The sequence below is a fragment of the Mesoplodon densirostris genome, chromosome 10, assembly GCF_025265405.1.
Source record: "Mesoplodon densirostris isolate mMesDen1 chromosome 10, mMesDen1 primary haplotype, whole genome shotgun sequence".
Taxonomy (NCBI): domain Eukaryota; kingdom Metazoa; phylum Chordata; class Mammalia; order Artiodactyla; family Ziphiidae; genus Mesoplodon; species Mesoplodon densirostris.
The window spans coordinates 25,403,734-25,426,866 of NC_082670.1; the positions used below are offsets into that span (position 1 = coordinate 25,403,734).

Here is a 23,133-nt window from a genome sequence, read left to right on the forward strand (position 1 = left end):
TATTCTCTCTTCTTTGTCTACAATGACTACCTGAGAGATTTCACCCAGTCTCATGGCTGAAAATATCATCTATATGCCCACAACTCCCACAGCCCCACACCTCTCACCTGAGCTCCAGATTTATATATCCAACAGCCCATTTGATCTCTCTACTTGAATATCTAATAGGTATCTTAAACCTAGTACATTGGACTTCCCTGGTGGCGCAGTGGTTAAGAATCCGCCTGCCAATGCAGGGGACACGGGTTTGGAGCCCTGGTCGGGGAAGATCTCACATGCCGTGGAGCAACTAAGCTCGTGTGCCACAACTACTGACTGAGCCTGTGCTCTAGAGCCCATGAGCCACAACTACTGAGCCCGCAAGCCACAACTACTGCAGCCCGTGCACCTAGAGTCCATGCTCTGCAACAAAAGAAACCACTGCAACGAGAAGCCTGCACGCCGCAACTAGAGAAAGCCTGTGTGCAGCAATGAAGACCCAACGCAGCCAAAAAAATAAGTAAAATTAAATAAAAATTAAAAAAAAAACAAAACAAAAAACCCCCTAGTGTATCCCTCCTGTCCCCGCCCTGCCAGAAAAAACCCTCCTCTACCCACAATGGACTTCTTCCCCATCTCAGTTGGTGCCAACTCCTTTCCAGTTGCTCAGGCCAAAACCCTTAGTCATCCTTACCTACTCTCTCTCTTAGCTCCCCTGTATCATCTGTCTGAATCCTTATTAGCTCTACCTTAAAATATACCCCAGGGCCTCCCTGGTGGCGCAAGTGGTTGAGAGTCCGCCTGCCGATGCAGGGGATACGGGTTCGTGCCCCGGTCTGGGAGGATCCCATATGCCGCGGAGCGGCTGGGCCCGTGAGCCATGGCCGCTGAGCCTGCGCGTCCGGAGCCTGTGCTCCGCAACGGGGGAGGCCACAACAGTGAGAGGCCCGCATACCGCAAAAAAAAAAAAAAAAAAAAAAAAAAACTGTCCTTGTATAATCTAGAGATGAAGGGTAAAGATCGTGCTAATAAATCATATTTATAAAAAAAAAAATATATATACCCCAGATCAGACCACTTCTCCCCACCTTCACTGATACTACCCTGGTCCATGCACCGTCATCTCTTGCCTAGATCACTGCCACATTCTCCTAACTAATCTCCCTCTGAATCTATTCTTAACACAACAGCCCCTTCTTTTAAAACACATGTCAAATTGTGCCCCTCCTCTATTCAGAAGCCCCACAGTGGCTCTCGCTTTCACTCAGAGAAAAGCCAACATCCTTCCAGAGACCTAGCAGGTCCTACACAATCTGGCCCCTTGCTAACTTCCTAACTCCAGCTTCTGATCCTCTTCCTCACTCCTCCACTGCAGCCACTCACCGGCCTACTTCTTGCCAGTGTTACCTGTGTGCTCCACGTATGCTAATACGTAGGGTCTTAGCACTCACTGCTCCCTCTTCCTGGAAAGCTCTTCCTCCACACGTCCACGCAGCTGACTCCTTTACCTTCACGTGTCTGCTCAGTGCCACCTTCTCAAGGTGTGACCACCTCCCCCAACCAACTGCAACCCAGCCCCACCTTCCAGAACCCTTATCACCCTTGTTTTGCTCCACTTCCCTACAGCACTCATCACCCAACACACTGCATAACTAACTTACTGGTGCTGTTTATTAGCTATCTCCCACTGCTTAGAGGGTCAACTCCATGAGGGCAGCAACTTCTGGTCTATTTTGTTTACTGATAAAAGCCTAAAGGCCTAGTGATAGTGTCTGATACATACAAGGCACTCAATAATTATTTGCTAAATATATGAAGTTGAAAAAGTTCTAAGTTACTAGTTATTATACTGGACCCAGGTAACCTAGGTATGTCTAAGACCTTCCATTGGTGAGGGAAATCTGAAAATCTAAAATGTGATCATCCACTCATTTTAAGAACTGCTTCCTGAATATCTCATTGTGCCAAAGCCAAAATGGACCTTAGATGGTCAAACATACTTGTCCAATTCTGGTGCAGGAGCTTCTTGCTTTCGAACACGGTTCTGAATTGACAGGAGGGCTTCTGGTGAATACTGGGCAGCATTGCTCTCCATGTATTTCAGAACATGGTCGTCTGTATCAAGGATGACGAACCGGTGGCCAAACACTGGGGAAAGGGTACAAATACACTTAGCCTGGTTATGTTCTTATCAGGCAACCAAGAGTAAAAATTCACAGATACGTATATGTGACCTAGACTAATGAACTTTCAGTTGCTCTCTAAACTAATGTGCACTAGTTTGCTCAGTGTTTAGGGAGCTCAGAGTTTCCATCTACAGCCAACAAATGCAACCAATTTACAGTTTAATTGGTAAAGGAGATTTATACACTATACCACATGTATAGCTGGACTGCAGACTAACTGCTTCCTACAAGGGTTAACTGAATTAAATTCCCAATAAGAAGAACCCATTCACTTGGCCAGAAAGAGAGCCTAAACTGTGCTGAGACTTACCCTCAATCACAGCACCAATGAAGAAGTCACTGGGGCCATAATAGATGGGGTTTTCCACCGAGGAGCCTGGCTTGACAACTTTAGTTCTGCCAAGATACTTGCCCCCAATGATACCAGAATTGCGAACAGGAGGCTCAAAGATACTGATCATGTCAGTGGCTAGAAAATAAGAGAAGACAAATCGGCGGTCTTTGTCTTCTGGGATGGGGGATTCCTGGAAAGGTGAAGCAAAGAGGATGTTACGAAGGTACGTGATCTACGCAGAAGCCTCAAACTGAAATATCTACGGGGACTAGGGTACAATAGAAGCCTAACATATGAAGTATAATATAAATGAACAGTATGGGGTGGGCCTCGGGGGGGCCGGGAAAGGACATACCTCATCTAAGGGAGGCTGCCCCAACTCACCTCCACTTGATTGTTGCCATGTGGGAATGAATATAGGCCCAGTGTTGCTAGATCCAATTTTTCATGAGAAAACAGAAATCTGGATTACTGTATAAAAGCCCCGACTTTAAAATGTTGACTTCAACTCTTTGAAAGCACCAGGCAGGCCAAAGAAAACATATGGGCTACATTCTGTCCACAGGCTGCCGGTGTGAAACCTCGTGGCTGACATTACGTTCAACTTCGAGGACACTAAAGTGATTAAGCAAAGCTTATGCCTTTAAACAAATCCATTTTTATACACAATTTAAAAAAGAAAATTTAAGAAGGGAGGAAGGAGTAATATAATGTCATAGAGTTGAAAGTGATTCTGAGAAACTACGTTGTTGATAAGACTTTTCCTAAATCAAATCACCAAGAAACAAATTCCAGACTGAACAAGCCTAAATACAGACATGCTTATTCTTGACTAAAATCCTCTCACATCACAGTTTCAGCACACACCTTCTCATTCAGACCATGGAATTATTTGTGTCATAATTTCTCATTTAGTAGAGAAAGTCATTGGATTTCCTCTTAGTAAAATAATTTCCTCATACCATTCCCTATCTGACAGTCTCCAAACTTTTTTTGTTGAACACACTTATAATAAAAAAATTTTTTTTTTAACAAACAAAAAATAAAAATAAAATCACATCATTTCTCTCCTCTCAAACCTCCAGAGGATTCCCATCACACTTAGAATAAAATAAAGTTCTGAGCAGGACTACAGGCACGGGTTTAGAATAAAATAAAGTTCTGAGCAGGACTACAGGCACGGGTGTACAAGGGGGTTGGGAGCAACAGCTCACCCTGGCAGGAAGTATTTAAAAATTTTTTTAAAATTGTTTTTGCCATTTTATTTTGAACTAAGTTTATCAGACTTACAGAAGAGTTGCATAGTTGAGAATTCTCATAAGCCCATCACCAAGCCTCACCTAACAGTAATATCTTACATAACCATAGCACAATTATCAAACCTAGAAAATGATGGTATAATGCTTTAAATAAACTACTGTCCTTATTCAAATTTCACCTGTTTTCCACTTATGTTCTTTCTCTGTTTCAGGATCCTATACTGCATTAGTTATTATTTCTCTTTAATCTCATCCGATTTGTGACAGTTCCTCAGTCTGCTCTTGTCTTTCATGACCCTGACATGAGTACTGGCCAATTATTTTGTTGACTGTCCCTCATGCATCTCACTTTTGCATCTTTGGCAAAAATACCACAGGGAAAAAAAAAACAACATGTCCTTCTCTGTGCATATCAAGGAGTTCATGATAACAAAACATCTTCTTATTGGTGATGTTGAACTTGATCACTTGGTTAAGAAGATGCCTGGTGGGTTTCTCCCCTGTAAAGTTACCATCTTTCCCTTTGCAGTTAGTAAATATCTTGAGGGAGATACTTTGAAATCATGAAAATCTTGTTTCTCCTCAAAGGTTTTCCCACTAATTTTAGCATCCGTTGATGGACCTTGTCAGCAACAAGTACTGCTGAGGTGTGTGCTTAATGGTAATATTCTATTGCACTCTTCTCTTCTCCATTTGTTCACTGAAATTCCACTGTATGATAATCTCCAGGTCCATCATATTGCTGCAAATGGCATTATTTCATTCTTTTTTATGGTTGAGTAACAGTCCATTGTATGTATGTATGTAAGTGTGTCTGTGTGTGTGTGTATATACATACATGCATATATATGCCACAACTTCTTTATCCATTCATCTGTCGATGGACATTTAGGTTGCTTCCATGTCTTGCCTATTGTAAATAGTGCTGCTATGAACATTGGGGTGCATGTACCTTTTCAAATTATATTTTTCGTTAGGTTGAGTCCTAGTCCTGCCTCTGTCTAAGCAGTAAGACCTGGGACACACCAATTAGCCTCTCTGATTCTTATGTTTTGAAACATAAAATGAGTATATTAAATTGCCTGACCCACAGATAGTGTATGTGTAAATAAATTCATTTACCCATTCACCCAACAGTTATTGAGTGCCTACAAAGTCTAAAGAGACATGACCCCTGCCCTCAAGGAGTTCATAGTTACTATGTCATAATTCAACAAACCTCTTGAACTTTAACAGTAACTCAAAGAACTTAGCAACAATGCAAAATCTTCATTAATCAGAATTCTTAACGTATGGAGTGTTCTAGTTGACCTAGAATTTGCTAGAACTCCCTTGTTTCAAAGCTTTTTCAATATTTGAAAAATACATTAGTCAACTATGTTCTCATTTAATTTTTATTTTTTCAAATACATTTCTATTCCCAGAGTAACTTATTTCAATTTCTCCTATTTATGTCTATATTTCTAAATAAAATGGTTATATTTCTATTTCTGCATTTTTTTCTATTTTTAAAGACATTATCCTTTGAATTCTTATCAGTAATTTGCTTCAGGTAATTCAGCCAGTGAGTGGGACACTCAGGATTTGAATTTATGTCTGTTTCCAAACCTCTTAGCCACTAGCCACATGACCTCTCAAAGTTCACATCTATTAAATTAGTATGATTCCATTTGTTACATTTAATGAATATAAAATACATCAAGCTAGATATCACCAGTGATAAAAATTAGTAAGACATGGTCCTTACCCTCAAGAAAATCACAATTCACTGGAAAGGCACACAAATAGATAATTTGAGTGTAAGTCAGGCTTTCATAATTGCTTAATAAAAAAGGCCAAAATGCCTGTCAAAATTTGAGGGATAGAGAGATTAATGATTTAAGGAAGATTGTGAGGGCAGATAGCACTTGAGCTAGGTCTTGGTTCAGGGGCACCATACTTAATACTATCCAACCTGCCTGAAGGTTGGAGCCAATGGTTGTTTAAATAAACACATAACTCTGACAGCTGTTACTCTAGAGCTTACAGACAAAACGGACAACTGTGCACAGTACTGAGACAGAACAGAATCTTAGGATATAAAAATTGTCCTTGGGGCTTCCCTGGTGGTGCAGTGGTTGGGAGTCTGCCTGCCGGTGCGGGGGACGTGGGTTCGGGCCCTGGTCCAGGAGGATCCCGCGTGCTGCGGAGCGGCTGGACCCATGCGCCGCAGGTACTGAGCCTGCGTTCCGGAGCCTGTGAGCCACAACTACTGAGCCCGTGTGCCACAACTGCTGAAGCCCGTGCACCTAGAACCTGTGCTCCACAGCAGAGGCCTGCGCACCACAACGAAGAGTGGCCCCTGGTCACAACTAGAGAGGGCCCGTGTGCAGTGGCGAAGACCCAGCACAGCCAAAAATAAAGTAAATTAAAAAAAAAATTGTCCTCACCAGTGCAGCCAAATAACGAAGCACCTTGTTCTCATTCATCAGCATTTTAATAACATCTTTTTTGGGAGCTTTTGGAATGAGCGCAAAGCAATTCTGAGCAGAGTCTTCAACTAGTCCATAACCATTATAGGGAGGTAATTCCTGAAGAAACACAGGAAGCAAGAAATAAAGCAGATGCTCCTTGTTCTAAAAATTAAAGGTAACTGTAAGTTTCTTTTTAAAATCTAGAAAACATTTATTTAAAAGCAATTTCTACATATACAAATGTAATCAGAAAAAATAACATATCACATACTCCATTCCTCTTTATAGATTTTACACCATGATCACTGCTCATACAAGTGACTGATGATGCTACAAAGTAACCCTCAGGGCTGGATTTAATCTATCACAGATGTCCACTGACCCCTTACTGCCAAAGCAGAACCTGGCCCTGCTCCCAGCCCTAATCCTGGCCCCTGTGGCCCTCCAGCACGGTGAAGCCCATGGGTCTGTCTGTGACCTCTTTGTCTGGGGTGTGGGTCTCAGCCTGGCAGATCTGGAAACTGTTTTCTCAATTCACCCAAAGTGGGCACGTGTGTGTGTCGGAGGTGGGGGTAGGGTGGGGGTGTCAGGACTTGGTTCATGCTACTTACTTCCGATTTACCTCCGTATTTCTAATATTTTAATTTCTTTTTTTTTATTTTTAATTTTATTTATTTATTTTTGGCTGCGTTGGGTCTTTGTTGCTGCGTGCGGGCTTTCTCTAGTCGCAGCGAGCGGGGGCTACTCTTCGTTGCGGTGCACAGGCTTCTCATTGCAGTGGCTTCTCTTTATTGTGAAGCATGGGCTCTGGGCGCATGGGCTTCAGCAGTTGTGGCTCGGGCTCAGTAGTTGTGGCGCACGGGCTTAGTTGCTCCGCGGCATGTGGGACCTTCCCGGACCAGAGCTCGAACATGTGTCCCCTGCATTGGCAGGCAATTCTTAACCACTGCACCACCAGGGAAGTTCCTATTTTTATTTCTTCATTTTTGCCTAAGAGACTGATAGCCATACTTCCCTGAGAACTCACACCCCCCTGTCCACACAGGATTCCCCTTTCTTAGTGAAGGAGCAAACTCATGGAACTAAATTCCAGATGCAAAGGTTATTTGGTGAGTGTGAAAGTTTAGGATGAACTTATGTTTTTCATTTAGGTTCCATGAAGGGCTGAAAGCACCGCTATAGGATGCTAAGATTTGTTTGTCTAAAAACTTAAGTAGAGGGCTTCCCTGGTGGCGCAGTGGTTGAGAATCTGCCTGCCAGTGCAGGGGACACGGGTTCGAGCCCTGGTCTGGGAAGATCCCCCATGCCATGGAGCAATTAGGCCCGTGAGCCACAACTACTGAGCCTGCGCGTCTGGAGCCTGTGTTCCACAACAAGAGAGGCCGCGATAGTGAGAGGCCTGCGCACCGCGATGAAGAGTGGCCCCCGCTTGCCGCAACTAGAGAAAGCCCACGCACAGAAACGAAGACCCAACACAGCCACAAATAAAAATAAATAAATAGATAAATTAAAGTAATAATAATAATAATAATAAAACTTAAGTAGTTCAGAGGTTGCTTTCCTCCCTCTCATCAATGCTAGGCAGACTGCAGCTGAGTTCTTTTTCTCTGACTCCTTTCTGCTATGCTTTCTCAGCAAACTAGCTTGTACCATGCTTTTACTTGTAGATACCCTCCCCAAATCTTTTAATATACTGTATTCAGGGACTTTAACAAATTAGTCTATATGAGCCCTGCTCTATCTGCAACAGGGGACTCCCTCAGAAACCAGGGACTCTGCTATGTTCGTCCAAGGTGGGGTGCTTAGAACACTGATCCTTCACCCACTTCCTGGGCTATAGTTAATGTGATCTTCATGGCTGGAATATGACTAATGGATCCAGTAGATGGATGATGACTTAATTTGCTCCAAACGCAAAACCACTACTCAGTGAATATACACGGTTGCCATGGACAGAGGGACTTTGGGTGAGACACTGCATGCTAAGCTCTGACTTACTCTGGAGGTGGGCGGAAATGCACAGTGGTGGAGTCTAGTATCAATACACTGTGAGCGCAGCCTGGTTGGGGGGTGTGGGGGGAGGTTAAGGAGTTTTAAAATAGGGAGGTAAGTTTCTGAGCACCTTCCTCTCAAATTCCTTTTGTTTTAACAGGCTTCTACCTATTTTTCCCAAGTTGCATCTCATTTCCTCTGCTTGGAATAAAGACCTTCTCTAAATATCAGCCCCTGTGCCTGTGGTCCTGGCACCATGCTTTTCATGCTCCAAGCTACCGCCTGGGTCCTGTTCTAAACTAGAACCATTCCTCTGACTGTGGACATTATCACGCCTAGACACTCCTGTTCGTATGACCCACCTTCCAGAGTTTCTGCCCAGGCTTTCTTCATTATGCACGCACACACAAAGTCCTAGAGTCCCTCATCCTTCAGATGCTGCCTTCAGAGGCCAGCTCCACGGCCGATGAGCTCTCCTGGTCCTGGCTTCTTCCTCCTCCCTGCTAGCATGTCTCCAGATGGATCCAGCACATTTGGCTTCTGGATCCATGTGGACTTACTCCTGATCTGGCAGAGCAGCCTGACCTGGGTGTCGGATTCTCGAATTAAATATACGCACTGCATACCCACCTCTGTCCCTGCCCCTCAGCTTGACTCCAGCTTGGTCCCTCTAGAACCTGCTACGGCTCTCATCCCTGTGTTCCAACTATACTGTGTAGAGTTTAGATGACTGAGAGGTAATGATTGAGGAGAGCTAAAAGGTATTTGCTGCTTGGTTAAGTGGAGCATTCCTACTCATTTCCAACAGACTTTCATGGACAGGCAGAGAGGATTTATTTGTAGCAGAGTTATTTATTATAGAGAAAATAAACTGACCAAACACTACAATTAATGTGCCGTATGTAAGGATGGAGAATTCATTGTATTATACAGAATGACTGAGACAGGGCAAAACAAACCAAAATCTATAGTGCTTCTCCCGTTCTCTCTGCTCTCTAGCCAAGTCTTCCCTCCCTTTCTTTCTTTAGAAAACAAGTTTGGGGGGTGGAAAGGTAATAGTAATGAGGATGGAGAGCAGGGCTATTCTAGGACTCAAAGCTTTTATCAGCTCAAAAGACAGATCAAAGCCGTCCACTAGGAAAAGTGCACCAGTGTGCTACAAGCCCTCCCCATCCTACTTCCTGGTTAGGTGAGACTACTCCTTATGAGAATGTTTGACATTTAACAGGATCACCCTTGTACTTTTCCTTGTGATGCCTGGACAGCGATCTCACACAATACTTATCTATAAACTCAAGTGGTGGAGTAGTTTGGTTGATCAAAATCTAGACCTGTTCACATGGTATTTTTCCTGTAGACTGCATCAAATGCTGCCCCCAAAACGGGGGCATAGGGACATGGGTTTTACTGTAATTCTTAATACATGAGCACATTCATGGGTAAGGAGTTCTATCAGAGGAAAAACTGACAGCAAGAGGTATTATCATCACCCACACTCCCTTCTGGAAGTTTTATTGCCCCAGGAATGCCTAGCACCAAAATCAAATCCTTCTTTGTAATTGTTTTTATGAGATGTTGGTTCTAAAAGCCTTGCCTAAGATATCACTTGCCTTTGAGGGGAACAAATACGTACTGCCTAGGCAGTCTTCTTCAGTCTATCCAGGAAACATACCACATACCTCCTAGTTGCCAGGCACCGTGTTAGGTGCTAGGAGCACAAAGATGAACAGTGGTCCTGCTGTCAAGGAACTTAGTCTCATAGAAAAATTCATAAATAGATGTTCTAATACGATAAGTGCTAGTGGAGGGAGGCACAGAGTATCCCAGGAACACAGACGATGCGGGGCGAGCCCTGCCTGGGACTTCAGAGAAGCCTTCTTGGAAGAGAGAAAGCCTACACTGAGTTGTGAGAGGTAAGAAAAAGCCGTGTAGAGAAATGATGGAGAAGTGGTTCAAGCAGGAGAAAGAGCATTAGCAAAAGTCCAGGGGAATAAAACCGGATGCAGAACTACCTATTCAGTAGAATTGGAGGCTAAGTGCAAGCAGCATGGGCAGCAGATGCGGGGGAGGCAGGGGCCCAGGCTAGAGGAATTCAATCATTCCATCCTTCCAGTAGTGTCTTCCAAAAAGAAAAGAGCCCACGGACATTATTTTATACACACGCTGGCAAAATAAAGATGGGTCACAGGTGCTAACACTCTATTTTATACATGGGCAACAAAGAGGTTGTTTGAGTTGTTCCTGCTCCAAATAGGTACAACAAGCACCAGTGTTTTGGTCTACGACACTGTGGGCCTTAATACTTCAGATGCTTGTTGAATCTGCTGTGTAATGTGTAATTCTGAAAACATGCAATTGTCATTTCAAACTCTAAAATATGTGGCTGAGCCACTCTGAAGGTTCAAGTTTATTAAATTACTATTTTGGTGCATTAAAGACACCATGAACTTAGTCTCAGAGTGGACTCTGAGGTGTACAGAACTGAATTTTGGGGTTCTGCGTGATTATAAGGAGAGTGATGTTGCAATTAAAGAACACCGTCTTCCAACATCTTCAGTGAATCAGTTTTTGTTTTGCTCCCAATCACTTTTTAAGTAAAAGGGTTTGATAAATAGGCAAGAAAAAATGAAATGCCTTAGGGGTCTGGAATTTGAAAAGATGTCTTTTTTTCAATCAAAAGGTTTTTAAATTATTAAAGTAACACAAGGCTTGGTATAAAAACTGAAATTAAGGGAACTCCCTGGTGGTCCAGTGGTTAGGACTCCACGCTTCCACTGCAGGGGACATGGGTTCAAGCCCTGGTCAGGGAACTAAGATCCCGTAAGCCACGTGGCATGGCCAAAAAAAAAAAAAAAAAAAAGCGAAATTAAAACCACATAGTATAGAAAGAAAGCAAGCTCCCTGGTCATCTCCCACTTCCCTCCCTCCCTCCCCTTCCCACGGTGAACTAACCACTGTTAATAGTCCGGGGAAACATTCCTCCGGGTCTTTTTCTCAGTAATATAAGCAGATGTTGTATACAGTAATCTACAAAAATAGTGCCATGTCATGTATTCACAATCCCTTAAAAATGTTATGGACATTTTCTCATGTTAATATGCAAAGACTCCCTCTTTTTTTTAACAAGTCTTATAGTCCTCTAATTATATGGATGGATATACTATAATTTATTCTGCCAATGTCCTTACACTTTATTATAAGTAATGCTACACTACACATCCTCACACATATCTATTTATAATCCCCAAACCAGATTTTCTGGGTCAAGAGATACGTGATATTTTATTTTGAAAAAGTTAAAATGAGACTAACTGCCCCTCGGAAAAGTTTTTCTCATTGGTTCGCCTATTAACAGGACACGAAATGCCTACTGCATCACACCAGGGCAAACACTGGATATTGTGAGTCTTTTTAAATCAAATAGATCCTAAACCTCATTATTTTCATTTCTCTTTGTTTGATTATCAGTTGAGGGTCTTTCCGTATGTTCATTAGCCATTTGTAGTTCTTCTTTTGTGAACTGCTCTATTTCACATGCTTTGTCCATTTTTTGGGGGGGGTATTCACATAAGAGCCTTTTTTATCCTTTTCCTTAAACTTCTATTAATGCATCAGAAGATAAACTCTCTCTCTAACCTCAGAACCAGTGTCCTGTTACCTGTTTCACAGGAGGTGGTTCCTTTTTGCTCACATCAATGCGTGGTAAATCGGAGATTCCAAATTTTTCTTTGTAATACTGCCGAGTAAATGGATCACAATCATAAATGAAGAAAGTTCTCCCAAGTATAGTGAGTGGCTTCCCAACAATGAAGTCTTTGGCAGTATACCATTCCAACACCTCCTTGTCTGAGATTTCCAGCACACACCGAGGGAAGTTCTCTAACAAAAGACAGCAGGGAGAGGAAAGAAAAGGAATGAGGATGGAAAGAAAGACTGACACACAGCAGCCAGGCATTCCTGAGAACCAGAGGGAGTGCAGGCTTCAGCTCTGACCGAGGGTCAGGGACTCCTCCACACTCCCGGCAGAACACAGGGCTGAGTATTTCCATCTGCGAACAGGACACATAAATAATAACCCAGATTGTTTCTGTAAAGTCTCTCTCCCATATTCGGCTTGAACTATCCCTAGAGGTCACCAATCTTAGTAGAATTAACGCTTACAAGGAATCATTACAAGAGAAAAGAATAAATGTCCTTCTATAAAGACAGAGTATTGGATCCAGGGTGGGCGGTGCAAGTCATTTACTTCAACCACCCACCCATTTATCCATTCATCTAACAAATTATTAGTGACCACATATACCGTGTACCAGGTGCACTGCTGAATACAGAGATTATAACAATTAACAGTATGGATAAAATTCCTGCCTTGATGGAAAAAACATTCTATTCGGGGCCACAGACTCTAAACACACAAAACATGGTTTCATTTCAATTGTGGTCACTGCTATGAGGGCAGTCTGATCTAATCCTGTGCCAAGAGGCAGGGATAGTCGGCACAATGGTTCTGGTAATCCATTCATCTGGGGAATCAACAGATTTTCAAATGTAGAATCAACCTTCCAATTTTGGAATAAATCTAATTTGTCACACTCTCTTATGAAAACTAGGTATTGATTGTTTAAGACTGATTCCCTGCAACTTGGCCTCCATGGAAACCATAAGATCATCAGTCAGTTCTAGTGAGGTGCCACACTTTGTAGCTGGAACCACAAAGCCTGGCCCCAGAACTCTGATGACAGGGGGCATAAGAGGGGGGTTGGTACTATCCTAATTGATAATTGCTAAGAAAATAAGGAAGGAGGCTAAGGTTCTGCTACAGCATTCAGAAAACCTAACACTCCAGCCCTTGATTTGCCAAAAGAAAAGGGTTGGCTGCTTCCCAATCATGCATCTTAAATGCCCTATAGACCAAGGGTTCCTTCTCCCAGTGTCTAGTGCCCAACCCTACTAGAGCTCTCTGAGTTACCCCAGGAAGTGATGGGCAGTGGAGGACACAGCTCATGACTCTGTGGCATTGTTTTCTTTTTTTGGCCACACCATGTGGCTTGTAGGATCCCAGTTCCCTGACCAGGGAACAAACCCAGGCCCTTGACAGTGAAAACACAGAGTCCCAGCCACTGGACTGCCAGAGAATTCTCCAATAATTATTACTTTAAATGTAAGTGGACTAAATGCTCCAATCAAAAGACACAGAGGGGCTGAATGAATAAAAAAACAAGATCCATCTACATGCTGCTTACAAGAGACTCACTTCAGACCTAAGACAGACAGACTGAAAGTGAGAGGATGAGAAAGGGTATTCCATGCAAATGAAAATGAAAAGAAAGCTGGGGTACCAATATTTATATCACACCAAGTAGACTTTAAAACAAAGGCTGTAAAAAGAGACAAAAAAGGGCATTACATAATGATAAAGGGATCAATCCAAGAAGATATAATAATTGTAAATATCTATACAGCCAACATAGAAGCACCTAAGTACATAAGGCAAATATTAACAAACAAAAGGAGAAACTGATGGTAACACAACAATAGAAGGGGACTTTAACACTCCAGTTACATCAATGGACAGATCATCCAGACAGAAAATCAAAAAGGAAACACTGGCCTTAAATGACATTAGACCAGATGAACTTAATAGAAATATATAGAACATTCCATCCCAAAGCAGCAGAATACATTCTTTTCAAGTGCACATGGAACATTCTCCAGGACAGATCACATGCTAGGCCACAAAACAAGTCTCAGTAAATTTAAGAAGACTGAAATCAGATGAAGCATCTTCTCCAACCACAACACCATGAGACTAGAAATCAACTACAAGGAAAAAAAAAAAACTGTAGACCTTGAGATTACCTTACTAGTGAAGTCAGAAGGAGAAAGACAAATATCATATGATATCACTTATATGTGGAATCTAAAATATGACACAAATGAACCTATCTACAAAATAGAAACAGACTCAAAGACAGAGAACAGATTTGTGGTTGTCAGGGGTGGGGTGGGGGAGGGATGGATTCAGAGTTTGGGGTTAGCAGATGTAAACTATGATATATAGAATGGATAAACAACAAGTTTCTACTGTACAGCACAGGGAACAATATTCAACATCCTGTGATAAACCATAATGGAAAAGAACATAAAAAGAATGTGTGTGGGCTTCCCTGGTGGTGCGGTGGTTGAGAGTCTGCCTGCCGATGCAGGGGACACGGGTTCGTGCCCCGGTCTGGGAAGATCCCACATGCCACGGAGCGGCTAGGCCCGTGAGCCATGGCCGCTGAGCCTGCACGCCCGGAGCCTGTGCTGTGCAACGGGAGAGGCCACAACAGTGAGAGGCCCGTGTACCGCAAAAAAAAAAAAAAAAAAAAAAAGAATGTGTGTGTGTGTGTATATGTATGTATATATACGTATAACTGAACCACTTTGCTGTATAGAAATTAACACAACATTGTAAATCAACTATACTTCAATTAAAAAAAGAAAAAACACTGTAAGAAACACAAACGTATGGAGGCTAAACAATATAGTACGAAACAACCAATCAGTCACTGAAGAAATCAAAGAGGAAATAAAAAATACCCGGAGACAAATGAAAATGGAAACACAATGATACAAAATGCTATGCGACACAGCAAAAGCAGTTCTAAAAAGAAAGTGTATAGCAATATAAGCCTACCTCAGGAAATAAAAAATCTCAATCTAACCTTACACTTAAAGGAAGTAGAAAAAGAAGAATAAGCAGAATCCAAAGTGAGTAGAAGGAAAGAAATAATAAAGATCAGAGAGGAAATAAATGAAATAGAGACTAAAAAAAAACAACAGAAAAGATGAATGAAACTAAGAGGTGTTTCTTTGAAAAGATAAACAAAATTATAAAACTTTAGCCAGATTCATCAACTAAAAAATGAGAGAGGATCCAAATAAATAAAATCAAAAATGAAAGAGAAGTTACAACTGACACCACAGGAATACAAAGAATCGTAAGAGATTAGTATGAACAATTACATGTCAGCAAAATGGACAACCTAGAAGAAATGGATAAATTCCTAAAAACACACCATCTTCTAAGACTGAATCAGGAGGATATAGAAAATATGAATAGGCTGATTATTAGTAATGAAATTGAATCAGTAATCAAATAACCCTAAAAAACAAAAGTCTAGGACCAGAGGGCTTCACAGGTGAATTCTATTAAACATTTAAAGAAGAGTTAACACCTAACCTTCTAAAGTATTCCAAAAAATTGAAGGAGGAGAAATGCTTCTGAACTCATTCCATGAGGCCAGCATCAACTTGATACCAAAACCAGACAAAGGCACCACAAGAAAAGAAAATTGTAGGCCAATATCACTGATGAACATAGATTCAAAAACCCTCAAAAATATTAGCAAACAGGATACAACACTATGTTAAAAGCATAATACAATATGATCAAGTAGGAGTTATCCCAGGGGTGCAAGGATGGTTCAAAACCCACAAATCAATCAATGTGATTAACAAATTGAAGGATAAAAATCATATGATCATCTCAATAGGTGCAAAAAAAGCTTTTGGTGAAACTCAGCATCCATGTATGATAAAATCTCTCAACAAAGTGGGCAGAGAGGGAACTTTCCTCAACTTAATATAGGCCATACATGACAAGCCCACAGCTAACTTCACACTCAACAGTAAAAAGCTGAGAGCATTTTGTCGAAGACTAGAAACAAGAGAAGGAAGACCACTCACTCCAATTTTATTCACCATAGTACTGGAAGTCCTAGCCATAGCGATCAGACAAGAAAAACAAATAAAAGGAATGCAAGTTGGAAAGGAAAAAGTAAAACTGCTACTGTTTGCAGATGATATGATACTATATATATAAAATCCTAAAGGTGCCGCAATAAAATTTAGAACTAATAAATGAATTCAGTAAAGCCTTAAGATACAAAATATACAGAAATCTGTTGCAATTCTATACGCTAACAAAGAACTAACAGAAAGAGAAAACAAATCCATTTACAACTGCATCAAAAAGAATAAAATACCTAGAAATAAATCTAACCAAGGAGGTAAAATACTTTTACTCAGAAAACTGTTAAGACTCTGATGAGAGAAACTGAAGACAACACAAACAAATGGAAAGGTACACTGTGCTCATGGATTGCAAGAATTAATATTGTTAAAATAAACATATTACCTCAGGTAGTCTACAGATTCAATGCAGTCCCTATCAAAATACCAATGGCATTTTCCACAGAACTAGAACAAATAATTCTAAAATTTGTATGGAAACACATAAGGCTCTGAATAGCCAAAACAATCTTGAGAAAGAAAAACAAAACTGGAGGTACCATGCTCACTAATTTCAAACTATACTACAATCCTACAATAATCAAAACAGTATGGTACTGGCACATAGATCACATAGATCAATGGAACAGAACAAAGAGCCCAGAAAGAAACCCACACTTATATGGTCAATTACTCTATGACAAATCAGGCAAGCATACACAATGGGGAAAAGACAGACTCTTCAATAAGTGGTGTGGAGAAAACTGGACAGCCACACGTTAAAAGAATCAAACTGGACTACTTACTCACACCATATACAAAAATTAGCTCAAAATATAATTAAAATTTAAACCTAAGAATTGAAACCATAAAACTCCTATTAGAATACATAAGCAGTACATTCTTTGACATCAGTCTTAGCAACATTTTTTTTTTGGATATGTCTCCTCAGGCAAGGGAAACAAAAGAAAAAATAAACCAATGGGACTACAACAAACTAAAAAGCTTTTGCACAGTGAAGGAAACTGAGAACCAAACAAAAAGGCAGCCTACTGAATGGGAGAAGCTATTTGCAAATAATACATCTGATAAGGGGTTTAATATCCAAAATATAGAAAGAACTCATACAACTCGACATCAAACAAAAAACCCACCTGATTAAAAAAATGGTCTGAGGACTTGAATAGAGATTTTTCCAAAGAAGACATACAGATAGCCAACAGGCACATGAAAAGATGCTCAACATCACTAATCACAGAGAAACACAAATCAAACCCACAATGAGATATCACATCACACCTCTCAGAATGGCTATTATCAAGATGACAACAAATAACAAATGTTGGCAAGGATGTGGAGGAAAGGGAACCCTTGTGCACTGTTGGTGGGAATGTAAAATTAGTGCAGCTACTATGGAAAACAGTATGGAGATTCCTCAAAAAATTAAAAACAGAACTATCATGTGATCCACCAATTCCACTTCTGGGTATTTTTCTGGGGAAAAAAAAACACTAATTCAAAAAGATTTATGCACCCCTCTGTTCACTACAGCATTATTTACAATAGCCAAGATATGGAAGCACTCTAAATGTCCATGGATAGATGAATGGATAATGAGAAAGTGCTGTATACACACACACACACACACACACACACACACACAATATTACTCAACGATAAAAAAGAATGAAATCTTGCCATTTTTGACAACAAGGACCTAAAGGGTATTATGCTAAGTGAAATAAGTCAGACAGAGAAAGACAAATACTGCATTTCACTTGTATGTGGAATCTAAAAAAGTAAAACAAAAGAATAAACATAACAAAACAGAAACAGACTCATAGATACAGAGAACTAACTGGTGGTTCTCAGAGGGGAGTGGGGTAAGATGATGAGTGTCACTGATGAGGGAAACTAAGAGGTACAAACTTTAGTTGTAAAATAAATAAGTCATGGGGGTGTAATATACAGCATAGGGAATATAGTCAATGATACCGTAGGGACTTCCCTGGTGGTGCAGTGGTTAAGATGCCATGCTCCCAGTGCAGAGGGCCCAGGTTTGATCCCTGGTCAGGGAACTAGATCCCACATGCACTCCACAACCAAGGAGCTGGCAAGCCGCAACTAAAGAGCCCACGTGGCGCAACTAAGCAGCCAGTGAGCGGCAACTAAGGAGCCTGCGAGCAGCAACTAAGGAGCCTGCGAGCCACAAATAAGAAGCCCGCCAGCCACAACTAAGGAGCACACGTGCCACAACTAAGACCTGGCCACAACCAAATAAATAAATAAATATTTTTTAAAAAGCCTGGCTATGCATTAGAGTTGTCAGGGGAACACTGAAAATAACAACAATAATAATAATACTGTAATAACTCTGTGTGATGACAGATGATAACTAGAATTATCCTGGTGATCATTTTGTAATGTATAAAAGTATCAGATCACTGTGTTGTACACCTGAAACTAATATAGTATTGTAAGTTAATTCTATTTCAAGAAAAATAAATAATCCATAAAAATACCCAAACATTTTTCAAAATTTGTTGTTTTTTAATCCTATCACTGCTCCAATATCATTACTGTAATATACTTTAATTTTACCTTGATATGTTTTAAGCCCCTCAAATTTAACATTGTTCCTTTAGTTTGTATAGTCAACGTTTATTTAGATTTACCTACATTTTACCATTTTCTTTATTTATCACTTCTTATATCTCAGATCTTACTTCTGGAATCATTTTCTTTCTATACATTAGATTTTTTCTAGTAAGGGTCCATTGTTTAGGTCCACTCCCAGCTCTCCCACAAAGCCTTTAGGCTTTCTAGCTCACACCTCTTCTTCTGAGCTTTGTCTACATGACATAACTAGTTAGCAATCAGATAATCTGGAGTACCTGTGTTACTGTTTAAGAGCTTTGAGTATTTATATTACTTGTCTCCCCAGCCACTAGAAGTGACTGAAGGACAGGGATTCTAGGTCTAGGAGTTACATTTTCATCTTATCCTCCATAGCACAGCACTTAGCACATGACATAGTTCGCATAGCAGATATTTAACCCTTGTTTAACTGAATTCAATAAAAATTATCCTTTGGATTAATGCCTCTGGGAGTCAGTCAGACACTTTAACACCGTGGTTCCAGTTAAAGGAATTATTTAGCTGATGGAAGCTTAGCCTTTTCTGTCTGCAAGACTAACAATAACTTTCACAAAAAGATATGTGTCCTACCTTTTCAAAGGACCCTACATAGGTCACCAGGCTGCCTTTCCATCTATCCCTGCTGAAAATTGTTAAAATTTGGGAAGTTATAGATGAGGATGATTACATATTGAAAAGTCTAAACACAGGCCACAATGATAAGGCACATTGATAAGGCAGACACAAACATGGAATCTGAGAGTTCAAGAGATTTAGTGACACTTTTTTCATGCCACCCTGAATACATCCCCATTCTTCTTCTTAATCATAACTCTGATGTTTGTTAGCTCCAGATGGCAGGCATTGCAGGCTCATTTAAGCATTCTGGAAGGCCAAAATTAGTATATTAGCCCCAGTGTCACAGAACTTTAAGAGGGTTCTATGGGAGCTAAGTAGAAGAAACACGGCAGGCAGCAGCCAGACTAAGTTGAACTAGGGCATGGATCCAGTTATCGCTATTTGAGAATGTAAACTGTGTTAGCAATTATTCTCATTTTTCAAAAAAAGAGGTGTTTAATGTTAAGTCTCTTAATTTAAAAATGATGACAATTTTGACTCCCCTTTATCCTTTTCCCCAATCTCATTCTCCTCTGCCTCACATGTAACCATGCTAATGAGCAGCTTTCTGATTATATGCATACTTACACTGTTTTGTGTGCATTTTACTTCATGTAAATGGTATTGCGTTATACATCTCCTTTTACTTTTTTTCTACACAGCACGATGCATTTAAGATGCATCCAGGGGCTTCCCTGGTGGCGCAGTGGTTGAGAGTCTGCCTGCCAATGCAGGGGACACGGGTTCATGCCCTGGTCCGGGAAGATCCCACATGCCGCGGAGCGGCTGGGCCCGTGAGCCATGGCCGCTGGGCCTGCGCGTCCGGAGCCTGTGCTCCGCAACGGGAGAGGCCACAACAGTGAGAGGCCCGCGTACCAAAAAAAAAAAAAAAAAAAGATGCATCCATTTGCTTTCTTGTACATTTTGCTTCTATTACATATTTATCAGGATATACCTTCACCACATTCTGATTATCCACTCTCCCAGTGATGGAAATCTCCACCTCCTTGCCCCCAAATAACTCTGCATTTTTAAAAAACACCGTGCAGACCAAGCAATACATGTGGGTAGGCTGGATTTAGCTTTCAGACTGCCAATTTGTTTATAACCTCTAAGACAAATCTCTTGCTCAATACCTGGAATTTCTTATCTCTTAGTTCCAAAACAGAGTTAAAAAAAAAAAAAGTATTTATTACAGAGTTCTGTCAGCCATCCAAACATTGGTCATTACATGTGACCAAGATGACACTTTTGTAAGAGAAAATTCTTAAACTATTAAGTCAATAACTAAAGCAAGTCTACTTATTCCAGAAAAGTAGTGAGACAGCCTGTCTCGGCTGCATTTTGTTTGCATTCTCACACTCCAATTGATAAGGTTATTTTATATCAGCAAAGAAAGACCAAGGGTTGATACAATGGGGATCCACCATTATGAACCACAGACATGCCTTTTCCCATCTGACGTTATCCCACATAAAACTTCCTGATTAGGAAGTGGTTGAGGTGAGAAGCAAAGTCTGAAAAGCACATAAGGAAATGGTAAGCTGTATCTCTGAATGAAAACAAGCTTGTTTTAGAAATGCATTAAAAATCTGACATGAAATTGCTTCAGCTCAGAAGCCTTGCTCTTCCACACTTTAAATAAATTTTCCACACTTTAAATAAATCTTCCACTGCTGTTTTGGTTTTGTTCCCTTGATCTTGGTATCAGTCATCTCTGCCAGACCATTTCAGATACAAGCTTGGATCGAGGGGCCAGTAAAGAAGGGAAGTTATGGGAAAGCTGCTTTTTGAGAACCTAAGAGAACACAGCAGGCACCTCCCAAGTGTAAAGGGAATGACCACACTGATTAACTCCTTTGAGATCCAGGAAAGGTCCCAATTAACAGAGGATAAACTGAATCACACATACTTGCATTCTCCACCAAAACCTTGGGGATGCGCTGGCGGCTCATGAGGAGTGGGAAGGGATCTCGCCCATCATTCCGTTCGTGGACCTCTCGAATTTCCACTGTATCATCCATGAGATAGTAATGAATGATGTAGGTCCGACATTCACCAAACATGCTGTCTGTATCATCCCAGATCGCATAGAATCGAAGAACCTTTGAGGAACCCAAAGCAGTGACTTAAGTAAAAATTCTACAGGTGGAGAGTTTAACTTAGCTACTTTGGCATTTCTGTATCAGACAATGATGAAAAGATTAACCAGAAAGACTATGACATAATCTCAGATGGTTAAAAACAAAGTATTCACCAAAGATACAAAAACATATGAAATCATATGCCAGATGTCAACAGCTGGAAAGTATTAAATAATAGTCTTATAAGCTTGTGCTGAGAAAGAATGATTCATTTTGATCCAAAATATTAGTCAGTGAAAGAGAAGCTGAATTAAAAGAGCAGTGGGCCCTTTGTTCAGTGCTTTATGCGTATTAATAAAGGTACATGTGAATGGTTTGTATATAATTAGTATGGAAAGAATTTTCAATTATTAATCAGTCTTTTTTTAGCTCTTTCAACTGTTCCTTCTAGTAACAGTATCAACAATACAATCTTTAAATACAAAATAATGACAGACATATGACTGATATAAAGAATGTTCTTAAAAGACCTTGCTAGTGCTAGGTAAAATTTTCTGAACTAAACGGAATTAGATGTCTGAGAGAAAAAAGCAGCAAAGAAACACTGAGGGTGATCTCTCTGCTTTCTCTTTCCCTTTAGTACAGTAAAGGAGAAGACTCAAATACACCAGTCCACAAGGGGAAGATAGGAAGGTTGGAACAGAGCTGGAAAATACCCAGAACATTCTGTACTCACACATCAATATAAAATTGAACAAGGAAGCATCTGTAATGGGAATGCTGTGAAATTACTAGTTTAACACTAGAAACCTACATAAATGCAATAGCTTTGAAATATCCCAATAATTCATTTAAGGTTTCCCAAATGATTCTTTGACATTAATTCATATTTGAGAAAAGAAGTAGGTGGTTAGAAGTAAAAAGCAGGGAGCAGATGTTGCTCAGCAATTGCTTTAAGATTTAAAAGTTTGGTGGAGCTCACAAGACTTAACTCCACAATCATCTTTGAACCTCTGATATGAAACTCAGGCATTCCTGTACCTCTAACCCCAGAAAGATAACACTGTATCTGACCAGTTAAATTACAGATGTAATGTTTCAAAATATACATCTACCAAAATAACTTGCTAATAAGCAGTGCTACATTTGGAAACAAGTAAACCTACTGGGTCACTTACTTGTTTGTCAAAGGTGAGAAACTGCTTCAGTTGATCAAAGTCTGTTGGGGTCACATACTTACGAAGAGGCTGTTTCCGGAGTTCAGTGTAAGGATCGAGAGCCATCTTCTCTGGTGGATTTAGTTCAATTCCTTGACTTTCCAAAAATACCTACATAATTCAAAAATTAATAATGAATCTCTTTCTTGAAACTTCTCAAAGTAAATATTAAGTGACACTGTAAAAATAAGTATAATAAGAATTTCTAAGCTACTGCCCCCCTTAACCATTAGTTTGAAGCTTGAACATGTCTTAGCAGTACTAAGCCTTTGATTGACTCAGTTCTATAATGCAGATAATAACTGATAATCACCTTAAGTATAAATGGAAGACATGATGGTAAGGTAACTGGCTTCAAATATGAATTCAGATCAATTAGATTTAAGTAGGTACCCAGGAACAGAGGAAGTACTAGGACTGCTTACATACATACATCGGGAACCTAACCATAGTTTGAACAATATGTAATTCATATCAGGTTTGGGGGCAAGCTGCACAATGGCAAAGTTAAGCTGAAGTCAAATCCCCAGCTTTCCATCTCATTTAAAACAAATATATGATTAAGTACTTCCCGCAAAAAAAAGAAAGCATACCCACT

The 23,133-nt window shown here is 40.4% G+C and overlaps 1 protein-coding gene across 2 annotated transcripts in view; it reads right to left on the reverse strand.

Annotated features, from left to right (window-relative positions):
• Nucleotides 1-23,133, reverse strand: part of EFHC1 (EF-hand domain containing 1) — a 67,785-nt gene that overhangs the window by 17,111 nt on the left and 27,541 nt on the right. For both annotated transcript variants that reach the window (XM_060110895.1, XM_060110894.1), the window contains 6 exons: nucleotides 22,497-22,646; nucleotides 21,147-21,339; nucleotides 11,862-12,082; nucleotides 6,188-6,328; nucleotides 2,476-2,689; nucleotides 1,980-2,127 (listed from right to left, as the gene is read on the reverse strand). In XM_060110895.1, the coding sequence (XP_059966878.1) occupies nucleotides 1,980-2,127; nucleotides 2,476-2,689; nucleotides 6,188-6,328; nucleotides 11,862-12,082; nucleotides 21,147-21,339; nucleotides 22,497-22,646 (1,067 nt within the window). The remainder of the gene's footprint in view (nucleotides 1-1,979; nucleotides 2,128-2,475; nucleotides 2,690-6,187; nucleotides 6,329-11,861; nucleotides 12,083-21,146; nucleotides 21,340-22,496; nucleotides 22,647-23,133) is intronic.